The 18,043-nt window shown below is 42.5% G+C and overlaps 1 protein-coding gene across 1 annotated transcript in view; it reads left to right on the top strand.

The window, feature by feature from the left end:
• The window catches only part of MTHFD2L (methylenetetrahydrofolate dehydrogenase (NADP+ dependent) 2 like), a 265,099-nt gene that overhangs the window by 111,433 nt on the left and 135,623 nt on the right, over positions 1 to 18,043 (top strand). Inside the window, exon 4 of the mRNA XM_073587998.1 lies at positions 15,486 to 15,638. Within this exon, the coding sequence (XP_073444099.1) occupies positions 15,486 to 15,638 (153 nt within the window). The remainder of the gene's footprint in view (positions 1 to 15,485; positions 15,639 to 18,043) is intronic.

The following is an 18,043-nucleotide window of genomic DNA, read 5'->3' as shown; positions in this document are numbered from 1 at the left end:
AAACTTTTTGACAGTTAGAGTGATCAATGCGTGGAACAGGCTGCCACGAGAAGTGGTGAGTTCTCCTTCAATGGAAGTCTTCAAACAGAGGTTGGACAGACATCTGACTGGGATGATTTAGCAAATCCTGCTTTGAGCAGGGGGTTGGACCAGATGGCCCAGGAGGTCCCTTCCAACTCTACGATTCTATGATTCTAACGCATCCAAATGCATGCCAAAATCGGCATGATGCGTTACTTCATGACGCACCCTTGAACGCGGTCTGCAGCATTTGTGGGTTCGTCATGAAGTAACGCATCATCCCGTTTGTGGCATGCTTTTGGATGCGTTAGTAGCATTGCGGCCAATGGGTGCGTTAACACATCTGTTACATAGCGTTAGTGCCGCTATGTAACAATCCCGTTGAACGCAGGGCCATTAACGCAATGTGAACCTGGCCTAATACTATGAGAAAATGATATACCAAACAATTTGCTGAGTCTCTCCTCCTACACATACCATATACTGTATGTACAGTATATGCCATGGATGAGGGGCCAGTGAAGTGTATCTTTATTTGGGACTAAAGGTAACACACAGGTCATTGCAGATGATGATGATGACAATCAATGTGCCGAGTCCCTCCTCTTACACATAGTCACACACCATATATGCCATGGAGGAACTGGCAGGATATAATTGGAAACATTCAAAAAGAGAAAAAAAAGCCAGCTCACCTGAAGGCATGTGTAGTGGATAGCCCGGACCACGTGCAGTCTTCACGCAGTAACCAAGGAAAAAGAAAAAAGGTCCAGCTTTGCAAATTCAAGTCCAATTTATTGTTAAAAACAAGTCCAAAACAGAGCAAAAAATGGTGTGTTCACATGAGTAACAAGTAGTAGATTACGCGTTTCGAACAATAGCTTGTTCTTTCTCAAAAACTACCACAGTTGATTTCTTCACTCCAAGCTGGTTGGCTATTGCAGATTCAGTCTTCCCAGCCTGGTGCAGGGCTACAATTTTGTTTCTGGTGTCCTTTGACAGCTCTTTGGTCTTCACCATAGTGGAGTTTGGAGTCAGACTGTTTGAGGGTGTGCACAGGTGTCTTTTTATACTGATAACAAGTTTAAACAGGTGCCATTACTACAGGTAATGAGTGGAGGAAAGAGGAGACTCTTAAAGAAGAAGTTACAGGTCTGTGAGAGCCAGAAATCTTGATTGCTTGTTTCTGACCAAATACTTATTTTCCACCATAATATGCAAATAAAATGAAAAAAAAACAGACAATGTGATTTTCTGGATTTTTTTTTCTCAGTTTGTCTCCCATAGTTGAGGTCTACCTATGATGTAAATTACAGACGCCTCTCATCTTTTTAAGTGGTGGAACTTGCACTATTGCTGACTGACTAAATACTTTTTTGCCCCACTGTATACCCACCAATAATGTCTGTAAAGCGCTGTGGAATTGATGGCGCTATATAATTGAGTAAAATAAATAAATAAATGATACATACATCTCCTCTCGTGTGCTGACCCTTGACCCACATGTATGATGCAATTTCCCTGTCCTGTTTTACCTTCTAAATAGTGTTAATATTTGTCACTGCAGTATGATCTGAGGAAGGCACTGTTTCAGCCCTCCATTAAAATCCAGTTTATACTCATTACATCCTGGGGAATACATTTCTTTAAGTACTGACAACCAGGGCTGCCACTAGGAATTTCAGGGCCCCCTTTTGACTCTGCCCAGGCTCCACCCCAGCCCCACCTCCACCCCTCGAACTGTCCACAGTCCCACCGCTCTCTCAGAAAAACTCCACTTCTCACCAATTACACATTAACAGTTCCCATCACCAGATCACACATATAGCCGGCAGCTTTTGTTTTGGCCAAAATAATTTTTTAATCTGCCACCATGACAGTGTAGACTCATTTGGCCGAGCTCTACTCTAAGCTATTAAAAATTTGTTAAAATATTCAATACAGAATCAGAAAGAGGGGGCGTGGCCTGGATGCCTAGGATGCCAGTAGCATGAGCTGAATGCTCCTTCCCTGAGACCCTGCAAAGCGACAATTTCAGCGCCTTTCCTGCATATTAATCAACCCACCCGGCTGCCCGAATCCTCACTGATCACTGGCAAGATGACAAGGGGTAAGAGAAATCTCAAAAACCAAAGCAAATTGGAGATTTTCTTCAACAGGGATACCAGGCAAGATGGCCCCTCAGTAAGCAGAGTCTCCTGCTCCTCGGGAGAGTCCCCCTCTCCACTGCCCCTGAGCCCAGCAAAGACCACCACTGCGGTGCAGGATGAGGCAACACCCACCTCACCTTATCTCCGGGGTCCGGGTCCATCACCAGGATCTATATTTTCCCCACTTGCGGAGGGACATGAGGGAAATGTGGTTCCAGCAGGCCGGCGGATGGATATGCAGCAATGCACACCTCCCCTGCACTCCCAGAATAACAAGAGAGATGTTGCAGAGAAAGGGGATTCTGGAGGGGACAACTGTAAATCTCTGGCAGTATTACCGCAACTTCCTACAACAGATCTCCCTGCTTCAGGAACTTTAATTAAAGATATGCTGATGGCTCTTAGCACCACAATGCTAAAGGACTTTAACCCCTTCCTGACATCAGACGTACTATCCCGTCCATGGGAGCCGGGCCCCTATGCCCATGGACGGGATAGTACGTCTAGCGCGATCAGCGGCGCCCACGTGGTGAGCGCTGCTGATCGCGGCCGGGTGTCAGCTGATTGTCACAGCTGACACCTGGCACTATGTGTCAGGGGCAGTCACGGACCGCCCCCGACACGTTAACCCCTTGCACACCGCGATCAAACATGATCGCGGTGTACCTGGAGTTAAAGGGAAGCATCGGCAGGGAGGGGGCTCCCTCTGTGCTTCCCTGAGCCCCCCACGGCAGCGCAATGTGCAGCGCTGCTGCGGGGGACTCCTTTCCTCCAGGCCCCCGGATCCAAGATGGCGACGGGGGCCTTCGGGGACCTGGAGGAAGCTGGCTTCCTCAGTGCCTGCAAAGCGCAGGCATGAGGAAGCCTTGTGCACTGCCTGTGACAGATTGCTGATCTGTCACAGTGATCTGTGATGTGACAGATCAGCGATCTGTCACAGGACAGTGATGTCCCACCTGGGACTATGTAGTAAAGTAAAAAAAAAATTAAAAAAAAGTGTAAAAATAATTTTAAAAAAATCGCCAAATTAGTAAAAAAAAAAAAAAAATATTCCCCAATAAATTCATTTTTTGAAAATAAAAAAACCCCAAAACAATAAAAGTACACATATTAGGTATCGCCGCGTCCGTAACGACCCGCCCTATAAAACTGTCCCATTAGTTAACCCCTTTAGCGAACCCCTTAAAAAATAAAAATAAAAAACAAAGCAAAAAATAATGATTTATCATACCGCCAAACAAAAAGTGTAATAACGCGCGATCAAAAAGACGCATATAAATATCCATGGTACCGCTGAAAACGTCATCTTGTCCCGCAAAAAACGAGCCACCACACAGCATCATCAGCGAAAAAATAAAAAAGTTATAGCTCGCAGAATAAAGCGATGCAAAAATAATTATTTTTTATATAAAATAGTTTTCATTGCATAAAACCGACAAAACATAAAAAAACGACCTAAATGAGGTATCGCTGTAACCGTACTGACCCGAAGAATAAAACCGCTTTATCAATTTTACCGCACGCGGAACGGTGTAAACGCACTCCCCAAAAGAAATTCATGAAACGCTGGTTTTTGTTCATTCTGCGTCACAAAAATCGGAATAAAAAGAGATCAAAAAATGTCACATGCCCGAAAATGGTACCAATAAAAACGTCAACTCGTCCTGCAAAAAATAAGACCTCACATGACTCGGTGGGTCAAAACTTGGAAAAATTATAGCTCTCAATATGTGGTGATGCAAAAACTATTTTTACAATAAAAAGCGTCTTTTAGCGTGCGACAGCGGCCAAAAATAAAAACCGCCATAAATAGTAAATCAAACCCCCCGTTATCACCCCCTTAGTTAGGGAAAAATAATAAAATTAAAAAAATGTATTTATTTCCATTTTTTCATTAGGGCTACGGTTAGGGTTAGGGTTAGGGTTAGGGCTAGGGCTAGGGTTAGGGTTAGGGCTAGGGTTAGGGCTTGGGTTAGGGCTGAGATTAGGGTTAGGGGTGTGTTGGGGTTCGGGTTGGAGTTAGAATTGGGGGCTTCCACTGTTTGGGCACATCAGGGGCTCTCCAAATGCAACATTGCGTCTGATCTCAATTCCAGCCAGTTGAAAAAGTCATATGGTGCTCCTTCCCTTCCAAGCTCTGCCATGCGCCCAAACAGTGTTTTACCCCCACATGTAGGGTATCAGCCTACTCAGGACAAATTGCAAAACAATTTTTGGGGTCCAATTTCTCCTGTTACCCTTAGGAAAATAAAAAATTGGGGGCAAAAATATCATTTTTGTGGAAAAAAATGATTTTTTTTATTTTCATGTCCGAGCGTTATAAACTTCTGTGAAGCACTTGGGGGTTCAAAGTGCTCACCACACATCTAGATAAGTTCCTTGGGGGGTCTAGTGTCCAAAATGGGGTCACCTGTTGGGAGTTTCAATAGTTTAGGTACATCAGGGGCTCTCCAAACGCACATGACACCCGCAGACAATTCCATCAAAGTCTGCATTCCAAAATGTCACTGCTTCCCTTCCGAGCCCCGACGTGTGTCCATACAGTAGTTTTCTCCCACATATGGGGTGTCAGCGTACTCAGGACAAATTGGACAACAACTTTTGCAGTCCAATTTCTCCTGTTACCCTTGGGAAAATGAAAAAATTGGGGACTAATTGATCATGTTTGTGGAAAAAATACGATTTTTTTATTTTCATGCCCTGGCATTATAAACTTCTGTGAAGCCCTTGGGGGTTCAAAGTGCTCACCACACATCTAGATAAGTTCCTTAGGGGTTCTCGTTTCCAAAATGGGGTCATTTGTGGGTGTCTCCACTGTTTAGGTACATTAGGGGCTCTCCAAAGGCAACATGACACCCGCAGACCATTCCATCAAAGTCTGCATTCCAAAACGTCACTACTTCCCTTCCGAGCCCTGACGTGTGTCCATACAGTAGTTTTCTCCCACATATGGGGTGTCAGCGTACTCAGGACAAATTGGACAACAACTTTTGGGGTTCAATTTCTCCTGTTACCCTTGGGAAAATAAAAAAATTGGGGACTAATTGATCATGTTTGTGGAAAAAATACGATTTTTTTATTTTCATGCCCTGGCATTATAAACTTCTGTGAAGCCCTTGGGGGTTCAAAGTGCTCACCTCACATCTAGATAAGTTCCTTAGGGGGTCTAGTTTTCAAAATGGGGTCATTTGTGGGGGGTTTCCACTCTTTAGGTACATTAGGGGCTCTCCAAATGCAACATGACACCCGCAGACCATTCCATCAAAGTCTGCATTCCAAAACGGCACTACTTCCCTTCCGAGCCCTGACATGTGTCCATACAGTAGTTTTCTCCCACATATGGGGTGTCAGCTTACTCAGGACAAATTGGACAACAACTTTTGGTGTTCAATTTCTCCTGTTACCCTTGGGAAAATTAAAAAAATGGTGACTAAAAGATCATGTTTGTGGAAAAAATATGAATTTTTTATTTTCACGCCCGGGCGTTATAAACTTCTGTGAAGCACTGGGGGGTTCAAAGTGCTCACCACACATCTAGATAAGTTCCTTGGGGGGTCTAGTTTCCAAAATGGTGTCATTTGTGGGGGGTTTCCACTGTTTAGGTACATCAGGGGTTTTCCAATCGCGACATGGTGTCCGATCTCAATTCCAGCCAAAAACGTCAAATGGCGCTGCTTCCCTTCCGAGCTCTGCCATGCGCCCAAATAGTGGTTTACCCCCACATGTGGGGTATCAGCGTACTCAGGACAAATTGCACAATAACTTTTAGGGTGCTGTTACCCTTGGAAAAATAAGAATTGAGGGTGAAAAGATCATTTTTGTGGAAAAAATATGATTTTTTAATTGTACTGCTTTATGTTATAAACTTCTGTGAAGCCCTTGGGGGTTCAAAGTTCTCACCACACATCTAGATAAGTTCCTTAGGGGGTCTAGTTTCCAGAATGGTGTCATTTGTGGGGGTTTCCACTGTTTTGGTACATCAGGTGTTTTCCAATCGCGACATGATGTCCGATCTCAATTCCAGCCAGAAACGTCAAATGGCGCTGCTTCCCTTCCGAGCTCTGCCATGCGCCCAAATAGTGGTTTACCCCCACATGTGGGGTATCAGCATACTCAGGACAAATTTCACAATAACTTTTAGGGTCCTGTTACCCTTGGGAAAATAAAAATTGGGGTGAAAAGATCATTTTTGTGGAAAAAATATGATTTTTTAATTGTACCGCTGTACGTTATAAACTTCTGTAAAGCCCTTGTGGGTTCAAAGTTCTCACCACATATCTAGATAAGTTCCTTGGGGGGTCTAGTTTCCAAAATGGGGTCACTTGTAGGGGGTTTCCACTGTTTAGGTACATCAGGGACTCTCCAAACGTGACATGGCGTCCGATCTGAATTCCAGCCAATTTTGCATTGAAAAAGTCAAACGGCGCTCCTTCCATTCTGAGCTCTGCCATGCGCCGAATCAGTCGTTCCCCCCCACAAATCAGGTATCAGCGTACTCAGGACAAATTGCACAATAACTTTTGCAGTCCAATTTCTCCTGTTACCCTTGGTAAAATAAAAAAAATTGAACCTGAAGTATTTTTTTTGTGAAAAAAAGTTAGATGTTCATTTTTTTTTTAAATATTCAAAAAAATTCCTGTGACGCACCTAAAGGGTTAATAAACTTCTTGAATGTGGTTTTGAGCACCTTAAGGGGTGCAGTTTTTAGAATGGTGTCACTTTTGGGTATTTTCTATCATATAGACCCCTCAAAGTGGCTTCAAATGTGATGTGGTCCTAAAAATAAAATGGTGTTGTAAAAATGAGAAATTGCTGGTCAACTTTTAACCCTTATAACTTCCTAACAAAAAAAAATTTTGGTTCCAAAATTGTGCTGATGTAAAGTAAACATGTGGGAAATGTTACTTATCAAGTTTTTTGTGTGCTGTATCTCTGTGATTTAAGGGCATAAAAATTCAAAGTTGGAAAATTGCGAAATTTTCAAAATTTTTGCCAAATTTCTGTTTTTTTCACAAATAAACGCAAGTTATTTGAATGAAATTTTACCACTATCATGAAGTACAATGTGTCACGAGAAAACAATGTCAGAATCACCGGGATCCATAGAAGCGTTCCAGAGTTATGACCTCATAAAGGGACAGTGGTCAGAATTGTAAAAATTGGCCCGGTCATGAACGTGCAAACCACCCTTGGGGGTGAAGGGGTTAATGTTAAAACCTGCTACATCTCACATTCAGGAGGTGGAGGAGAGATTGTCCCATGTCTAGGACAGAATGGGAGAATTTGCATCTTCCCATAACAACCTTATTGACTCTCACAATGACAATAGCAGAAGACATAAAAGCCATATATAATAAACTTGTGGACTTGGAGGATCGTAAGCGCAGGAACAACCTGAAATTAAGGCGTGTACCAGAAACCACCACACCCTCTGAGCTGAGGGGTTATGTGCAAGAATTAATCCAAGTGGTGGTCCCCTCCTGTTCACCATATGAGCTAATTATTGATCGAGCGCACAGAGTATCTCGCCCAAGCCACTTGCCAGACACTGTTCCGAATGATATTGTTGCACGTATTAATTGCTATCATATTAAAGAGGAACTTCTGTCTTATTCCAGAAAGAATAAGCTACCTTCACCTTTCCACCAAATTAAAATTTATGCTGATCTCTCGGCAGAGACACTGCACTTCCGCAGACTAATGAATCCCATCACTGCAGCCCCCAGAGAATCTCAGGTGGCATACAGGTGGGGGTACCCCAAGAAATTGCTCATTAACAACAAAGGATCGTGGCATATTGTCTCTTCATATGAAAGAGGAAGAAATTTACTTTGTACCTGGGATGTACAAGTGCAGGAACAACCTCAGAAACAAAGAGAGCCGCCTGTAAGGGCAGAGGAGACATGGCAGAAAATCCTCCCAAAAAGAAACAGGAGCTGAAGATATAATCATTATCTATATTTTACTATCTTTTAACAAGGGTGGCATCCTGACTGGTTGGTGCGGACAGTGATATACCCCCCCGCGGATTTCCTACTCCCGCGTTTTGTGGACCGAAGTGCAGTCCTCGGTCTGTTTCATGACTTTACTTCTGATTTTATTAGTTTGCATTGTGTTTGGTTTTTGTTTTTTTCTATCCTTTTGCATACCTGTGGTTTATTCGGGGCCAGCATTTTCCCGCTTTGCAGGGAATTCTGACAGGTGTAATGGGCAACCCATTAGTCATACTAGCATCCGTATGTTTACAATATGGTTATTACAATATGCTCACTTAATGTTAGAGGCCTAAACAGCCCTCATAAAAGATCTTATATGTGGAAAGAGGCGGTCGCAGCTAAATGTGAGGTGTTTTGTGCCCAGGAGACGCACTTATTGGAGAAAGACTCCCACAGACTGTCTCATCGGCACTTTCCATATGTGGTCCAATCTAATTTCTCGAAAAAAAAGAGAGGGGTGATGTTAGCTATCAAAGGGTCTGTTGCTTTCTCCTCGACTTATTTAGAACTTGACCCTGCAGGTCGATACCTCATACAAGTGGGCACCATAAATAATGTTTTATATACTATAGCCGTCATTTATGCTCCAAACCAAGCGCAGACTAGATTTATCAAAAAATTATTAACTAGAATCAATAAGGTTAAATAGGGCCACGTAATCATATGTGGGGATTTTAATTGTGTTTTTGATAATTCTCTGGACTCTTCCACCCCAACCTCCAGGGGGCCGCCTGTTCTCCCCCCCTTAGCTTTTCGGGAGGACCTATATGACATATGGAGGGTTCTTCATGCATGTGAGAAGGACTATACCTACTTTTCACAGGTACATCACTCCTACTCCCGGATAGACCTATTGTTGGTTAGCAGGTCTCTCCTTAATATTGTCAACTCATCAGAAATAGGTATAATAACTTGGTCGGATCACGCCCCCATAAAGATGTCTATTCGGGAAAAATCTGAGTGCCCCCTTTACTCCCCGTGGAAGATGAACCCCTTTATTCTAAAAACCCCCCATTTAGTGGCACAAACAAAAGTAGCTCTTAAAGAATACTTTGAGTTCAGTGCAGACTCGGTCACTAATTACTTCCAAGTATGGAATGCCCATAAAGCGTTTATCAGGGGCCACTTTATTAAAATAGGCCATATTAACATAGTAACATAGTTTTGAAGGCTGAAGGAAGACCTTATGTCCATCTAGTTCAGCCTATTTTTAGTGCAGCTGTTCTGCATTGTTGATCCTGGGGAAGGCAAAAATCCTACAGAGTAGAAGCCGATTTTCTCCATAGGGAAGAAAATTCCTTCCCCTAAGCTGGGTCAATCATCTACCTATAATATTATGTTATTCGTAACCTTCTATACTGTTACTCACAAGAAAAGCATCCATTCCTTTCTTAAATTCATTCAGTGAGTTGGCCATCACCACTTCCTCAGGAAGAGAATTCCAGAGCCTCACTGCTCTTACCGTGAAGAACCCTCTTCTATGCTGGTGCAGAAATATTCTTAAAAAGCAAAGAGAAAAACGCTTATCAGACCTTACAGCATCGATCAGTTCACTGGAATACATGAATAAATGAGCCCCATCTTCTGCCCAAATGTGTAAACTATGTGATCTCCGACTGGAATTGCAGGAATTACTCTTACGCAATTATGAAAAAAATCTTATGATCACCAAAGCCCATTACTACTCCCAAAATAATAAAGTGGGTAAACTGCTAGCATCCAGAGTGAAAATTAAAACTTCTAAAACTAAGATCCCCTTTTTGAGGAACTTATCTCCCGATTCTAAGATATACACTCCTCGGAAAATCACCAATAAATTTAAGGATTACTATGCTTCTTTGTATAACTTAGCTCCAAGAGTAGACCTCCATGGCCCAACAGCCCCTGATACAAATCTGTTTTTGTCAAGCATTAATCTCCCAACTCTTGCACCAGACCAGTTAGACATCTAAAACGCACCTTTGACGGAGACTGAATTGACCAAAGTGATTAACTCTCTCCCAGAGGCGAAGGCCCCAGGCCCGGACGGTCTTACAAACTTGCACCATAAAGCTTGCCAGGAGACCTTAGTCCCACACTTATGCAAAACCCTACAATTAGCAGCAAATGAAGGGAGCTTCCCAAAAGAAATGCTGACAGCTACTGTGATCATACTCCCAAAAAAGGGAAAGTCACCGGAGGTGCCCCAAAACTTCCGCCCGATTTCATTGTTAAACACTGATGTCAAAATTTATGCTAAGTGTATTGCTCTGAGATTGGTGCCTATCATTCCTTCCCTTATTAACCCAGACCAGGCTGGTTTTGTGCAAGGGTGGACTGGAACTGACAACACCATGAAAGTAATTGATTTGATATATGTAATAAATAGAAAGGGAACACCAGCGGTGGTAGTGGCCTTAGACGCCGAGAAGGCATTCGACCGAGTGAGATGGTCGTTTGTCTTCTCGGTTCTGGAGCGTATGGGGTTTGGGGGTCGAGTGCTGACTGCTATTAAAGCTCTGTATTCTGCTCCGTCGGGCCAGGGTTTTTGTGAAAGATACCATGTCAGACATTCCCCATTATAAATGGCACTAGACAAGGGTGTCCTCTCTCCCCCCTAGTGTTCATTTTAGCTTTAGAACCACTTGCCCAAGCAATCAGACAAAGTCCAGATATCTGGGGCATAGAGGTGGGGAAACAATCTCATTGCATCACGTTGTATGCTGATGATGTGATATTGACGTTAGCACGCCCCCTGGAGTCTTTGCCGGCAGCTCTAGAGATTATTGAAAAATTTGACCTCCTTTCTTACTACAAAATTAATGAGAATAAATCTCAAATTCTACCCCTTAACATACCATTACCGCAGTTGAAACGCCTTAAGGCCATTATGAGGATGGACTGGCAGATGGAGCAAATTTCATACCTGGGAACGTTGGTAACATCATCCTCCACTAATTTGTACAAAGCCAATTATCTCCCCCTACTAGCAGATATTGAGAATGACATGAGCAGACTCCAGAAATTTGAAGTCTCCTTGGTGGGTCGTATTGCACTGTTTAAGATGTTATTACTGCCCAAAATGTTATATTTATTTCGCACGGTGCCGATATCACCTACGAAGGTGTTTTTTCAACGTTCTCATAAGCTTCTGAACGCCTTCATCTGGATGGGAAAGCAGCCTTGGTTGTCGAGACATTTGTTGCAACGCGCAAAGCCAGACTCATATGACTCACAGTTTATGGATCCAACAACCAAGAATCCAATTCCTGCGATTCGCAAAATATAACCCAGAAGGCCCTAGTGTTATATACCTTCCCAGTGTTACAATTCAATTGTCCTATCAATTGTTCCATCCTATATATGTCATTGAGTTCCATCACCAAATCAGAGCGCAAGGGAACCTTTTCCTGTTTCCAAAACCTAGGAATCATATTCCTAGTAGCAGTGAGAATATGCCTAAAGGCCCCTTTACATTTAGCCATGCACAGCGATCCGACCCGGTCAGGATCGCTGGTGCATCGCTAAATGGTCACTAGTGAGCTGTCACACAGGCAGACCTCACAGCGATGCAGCAGCGGTGCAGCAGCGACGCAGCGCACGATACTCACCTTTCACACACAGAGATCCTGACGTCCTCCCGTCCGCCTCCACGCGTCGCTCGTCGGCGCCAGCAGAAAGCCCAGCAGGAAGCCCTCAACGAGAAATGGAGCTGGACATTCTCGCGCGATCAGCGATGGACAGCGGGGGAGCCGGTCGGAGGTAAGTATCACACATAGCGATATTGCTAGCGATATCGCTATGTGTACAACCCCCTTAAGAAGACCTTTCTTAAATCCAGAAATCGAGGAGCTACACAGGGACAACAAAGTCACCTCTATTGTGAGTGTAATTTTGGTTATAGACAATCTGTTGAAGAGATCAAAGGACGCTAACCACACTTTCTGTATGAGTGGGCAGTACCACCAAATGTGTGCAAATGAACCACTATCTTTTAAACACCTCCAGCACGTATCTGGTGTTGTTGGATTAATTAAGTTTAATTCTGATGGGCATCTGTGCCATCTCGACAAGATTTTGTAGCTCCTCTCCTGTGACATCGGTCAGAGCGATGACCTGAATGTACATAAGAGAATCTTTGTTCTTTCTTCAACTGATAAGGGTCTAGCCAAGTCAATCTCCCATTTTAAAAAAAATGCTGGGAAATCTCGCAATGGGGTCTGACCATTTTGGAAGATTTTGTATAGTAAAGAAATAGTGTGATCTGTAGGGTTTGTCGATAAACAAAGAGTCTCAAATGGGGATAATATTCTATATGGGATGGATTGTTTGGCTAATTTAGTAATAAAACTTTTTATTTGCTCATAAAAGAACCATGCACCCGTTGGGGGCTCCTCGTCCCTAAAAATGTCCTGGAGAGACCTCAGTCCCGTCCTTGTAACATAATCATGAACTATGGGGCATGAATCTCTATTTTTATGTAGGTAAGCGACTTTTTTTAGTCCTGCAGGAAAACATGGATTGTCATATACAGGAGTTAGGGGGCCAGAAGACGATGAGATTTCCAGTTTTCGATCCTCCCTTTAGATAAGTGATATTATGTTTTTAGTGAGGAAGGGTAGAAGTATATCCCGCTCCCTCTCTCCCCTCGGGGCCCAGATAACTATTTGGGAATCACATCCATTAAGATCATTTTCTAATGTAACCCATTTTTTTTTTTTTTTTTTTTTTTAATTGTGAAACAAATCTAAAATACAGGTGCCAATTGCTGCTCGACTATATAGGGAAAAATCTAGTAGACTTATTCCCCCTTTTTGCTTTGCTCTACTTAACAAAAAATATGAAATATTTGTTCGCTTTTGTGACCAAATAAAATGAATAATTGCTTTTTTAAGACATGAGAAAAAGGAGGTAGGTAAATATAAGGGAATTGTTTGGAAATAATATAGGATACGGGGTATCAAATCCATTTTAATAGCACTCACCCTTCCAAACCAAGATAATTGTAATTTATGCCATTTTTCCAAGTCTAACTCAACTTTATGTAAAGCTGTCTTAAAGTTTGCTTCATAAAGATTAGATACTTTGGCGGTGATTTTTATTCCTAAATAAGTAAGAAAATCTGAGCGCCACTTAAAGGGAAATGAAGCTGTTAATCTCTCCATCACACTTGGTTGTATTGAGATATTGAGAATCTCAAATTTTTGAATGCAGGAAGTGTTTTGATATACATTTTTTTTAACTTTTTTTCTGCTTACAATTTATTTACCTAACCCACATCCTTCTTAATATATTAGGTATTTTTTCCCTTTTGTTTTATCAATATTGATCCAGTTACCATTTTTAAGTAAATATGTTAAAGTGGCTGTTATTTTCTAAATCTATATTGTTGCTGACCACTATATATGATTTTGATTGATAAATTACTAGGCACATATATTAAAAGTGGAACTGAATATTTTTTTTGAACTGAAAATATGTGAAAGCACGGTATTGTCTAACCCAGAGATTCCAAAATACAAATCAATGACTGTAATCCCCTTTAAGATAGAGATCTCCAATGGGAACTCTGCACATCATACACAGCCCAGATTTCCAGGCTGTAAAAATTACTCCTTAACTCCCCAAATGTATTTGCATGTTTAGCTATAAATCTCTCCCATTTCTGTCAATTTTTATTTGTGTCTAAAATGGGGCAAAACTAGAAATGAATATCCTTGGCTACACTGTTTGCAAGTCAAAGAACTGTCTGTATGTTGTTAAAATAGTCATTAAGAAAGGATGCGGAAACTGCACATCTGTTCCATTTTCAGATGCTAAGTGTCTTTAGGGTGGAGTGAATCCAAGTAGGCAGGGCTTAAAGGGAATCTATCACCCTTTTTTTGGACTATGAGCTGCCGGCATTGACATCAGGGGCTTATCTACAGCATTCTGTAAAGATAAGAAAGAAGAGTTAGATTATACTCACCCGGCGTCCGTTCCGGTCCAATGGGTGTCGCCGCCCGGTCTGGCGCCTCCCATCTTCATACGATGCTGTCCTCTTCTTCCCTTCCTGTCGTGGCTCCGGCGCAGGCGCACTGCTCTGCCCTGTTGAGGGCAGAGCAGAGTCCTGCAGTGCGCAGGCGTCGGGAGAGGTCCGGCGCCTGCACACTGCTTTATTCTGCTCTGCCCTCAACAGGGCAGAGCAATGCGCCTGCGCCGGAGCCACGACAGGAAGGGAATAAGAGGACAGCATCGTATGAAGATGGGAGGCGCCAGACCGGGCGGCGACACCCATTGGACCGGACCGGACGCCGGGTGAGTATAATCTAACTCTTTTTATCTTTCAGGTTACATCGGGGATTACAGAATGCTGTAGATAAGCCCCTGATGTCGATGCTGGCAGCTCATAGTCCAAAAAAAGGGTGACAGATTCCCTTTAAAATAAACCTGTTAGGGTGATTTTCTTCCCCAAACTCCACCAACCAGTGATCCAGTATGCTAACAGATTGACAATAGTGTTGAGCGAATGTGCACAGATAAGATGTTACTGAACACGCTAGGGTGCTAACAGAGTATCCTGGGCTTTCTTGAATGCTAAAGCGCTCAATGCTTATTTTCTTAGACTTAATGAGTAAGTCCCCAGTTTGCGCCCACTTATCTGGCAGAATAGGACATATAAGTTTAGCACACTAGTCCCCCCCAGCATGTTTCTCTGTTTTTGTGGTGTCGTCAGGGGATGGGACAATGGCATGAATGATTCATGCCATTTTCCCATCATGCCATTGTCCCATCCCCTGATGACGCTGCAAAGGCAGTGAAACATGATAGTGGGACTAGTGTGCTAAACTTATATGTCCCTGCATGTTTGCACTGTCGAACAGCCGCGATACACTCAGCCACGACGACTCCAACATAGTATTCGAGCACGCTGAAGATACTGTGTTAGCACCCGAGTGTTCTTGGATAACACCTTATATGAGCACGTTTGCTTAACACTAGTTGACAATAATGCCCTTCTATATTCTGTCCGACACAACATTGCATATAAAAGTATTTTCTAAAAAAGTGCAAGCTATATTCTAATGACATGTAAGAAGTGATTGGGGTAGGGACACTCTTCTAAAGAGTCATGCTGGGTAATCCTCCTCATGGCTTGATTGACAGACCACAGACTGGGTGCATTTTAGTAGTATATTCCTTGAAAAAAAGATTTTATCATGGTCAACTCAAATCAGTTACAAATGAATCATATATGGTGTAAAAACAGCTGAATATATTTCTGTCATACATAGTTCATATTACTAAGAAAATATTTAGAAACATATTTTTGCTTAAAGTGAAACTCTTGTTGTTTTAGAGCATATCAACGAGCGAGAGGTATGTAATGCTATTACTCCAGAAAAAGATGTTGATGGTTTCCACATAGTAAATATCGGAAGACTCTGTCTGGATCAATCAGCTATGATTCCTGCCACGGCTGCAGCTGTATGGGAAATTATTAAGAGAACAGGTATATTCAGGATTTATACAGTATGTATGGATGACTTTCATGTACAGTGAAGGTCTAATTTGAAGGTATTTAAATAAAATAAACATGTTTTAAGTATAATTTACAAGTTTAGTGCTTAGATAAAAAAAAACTAAGACTAGTTCATAAATGTCATGCCGGGGGCGAGAGGATGCACAGTATGCAGAGAAAACGAGCGCAACACCATGGAAGATGTACAATAAAGAGCCTGGCAATAGTGAGAAGGGAGAGAGGTTACCTCCTAACATAAACCTGAGTCTGATCCCGATCCCTACACTCCCTATCGTCCCTAGATGGGTCCTCCCCCTGGTGTGCGATCACGTGCCTAGGCCCTCCTTAGCCCTTAATTTACCCTGAATAGTGCATAGGCCCGCGACATGACAGTTAGATAAGATTCTATGTAGATGGAAGGAGCATGGAGCTACAGTCAGAGCTCCACTCTCCTCCTCTCCCTTCTATCTACTGTAGATAGAATTAACATCTGAGAGAAAAAATGTACACAGAAACCAGCTTTGCAAACAAAGACATATGAATTTTATTAAAGTAATACACACAGAAACAAGTTAAAAAGACAAGACTCATTAAAAAGTGGAAACCACAGAAGAATGGCAGCATAGCCCACATAAACTCTATGAGGAGGCTGCACGTTTTGAATGTCCAAAAAATGCTATACATATGCTGGTATCTTGAACCCCATGTAAAACAAAGTTTACTAAAAAGCAGTGTAAAGCTAACTAGTAATACATAGCAAAGGATTCGTGCAGATAAACCTTACCTCCCGTGGGTGATGGTGCCAGATAGACGTAGCAGTAGCAGCTCTCATCTCCTATATCACTAATGGGAAAGTCTTGGAACCAATTTTGCAAATAATGCTTATACGAGAATTATCGTAAAAAGTATCCTAATTTTCGGTGTCTACAGCTCCTATGCAGACCTATGAATCTGCATGGTAGCAGACAGTAAACAAACCCTATGGAGACTAATACTGCAGACATAATCCAGAGTATCTGTCCACTACTTCTTGCTTACTTAGCAATTGTATGATAGTAATAATTAAGTGACAGATGGATAGTTGTCTGTCATTGAGAGATGCATATAGTGGGTATGGAACGTATATTAAATTTTTCACTCTTTGCTTCAATGCAGCCATTTGGTAAATTCAAAAAAGTTCATTTTTTCTCATTAATGTATACTCTGCACACCATTTTTACTACAAAAAAACCATGAAATTTAGAAATTTTTGCAAATTTATTAAAAAAGAAAAACTGAAATATCACATGGTCATAAGTATTCAGACCCTTTGCTCAGTATTGAATAGAAGCACACTTTTAAGCTAGTACAGCCATGAGTCTTCATTGTAATGATGCAACAAGTTTTTCACACCTGGATTTGGGGATCCTCTGCCATTCTTCCTTGCAGATCCTCTCCAGTTCCATCAGGTTGGATGGTGAACGTTGGTCTTGGTTTCAAGTCTCTCCAGAGATGCTCAACTGGGTTTACAGTTGGCCACGGCTCTGGCTGTGCCAGTCAAGAATGGTCACAGAGTTGTTCTGAAGCCATTCCTTTGTTATTTTAGCTGTGTGCTTAGGGTCATTGTCTTGTTGGATGGTGAACCTTTGGCCAGGTCTGAGGTCCAGAGCACTCTGGAAGAGGTTTTCATCCAGAATATCTCTGTACTTGGCCGCATTCATGTTTCCTTCAATGGAAACCAGCCATCCTGTCCCTGCAGCTAAAAAACACCCCCATAGCATGATGCTGCCACTACCATTTTTCACTGTAGGGATTGTATTGGGCAGATGACAAGCAGTGCCTGGTTTCCTCCACACATACCGCTTAGAAATTTTTGGTGATAACAATTCTATCTTCATCTCATTAGACCAGAGAATCTTATTTCTCATAGTCTGGGAGTCCTTCATGTGTTTTTTTAACAAACTCTATAATGGCTTTTATTTGTCTGGCACTGAAGAGAGGCTTCCGTTGGGCCACTCTGCCATAATGGCCTTACTGGTGGAGAGCTGCAGTGATAGTTGACTTTGTGGAACTTTCTCCCATCTCTCTACTGCATCTGTGGAGCTAAGCCACAGTGATCTTGGGGTTCTTCTTTACCTCTCTCACCAAGGCACTTCTCCCACGATTGCTAAGTTTGGCTGGACGGCCAGGTCTAGGAAGACTTCTGGTGGTCCCAAACTTCTTCCATTTAAGGATTGTGGAGGCCACTTGAGTACTGCAGGTTCTTTTGTAACCTTGGCCAGATGTGTGCCTTGCCACAATTCTGTCTCTGAGCTCCTTGGCCAGTTCCTTTGATCTCGTGATTCTCATTTGGTCTGACGTGCACTGTGAACTGTGAGGTGTTATATAGACAGGTGTGTGCCTTTACAAATCAAGTC

The sequence above is a fragment of the Dendrobates tinctorius genome, unplaced genomic scaffold (genome assembly GCF_039654945.1).
Source record: "Dendrobates tinctorius isolate UK_male_01 unplaced genomic scaffold, ASM3965494v1 ptg000011l, whole genome shotgun sequence".
NCBI classification, from domain to species: Eukaryota; Metazoa; Chordata; class Amphibia; order Anura; family Dendrobatidae; genus Dendrobates; species Dendrobates tinctorius.
The sequence above is the reverse complement of the archived record's forward strand: the minus strand, read 5'-3'. Positions and strand labels throughout refer to the sequence as shown.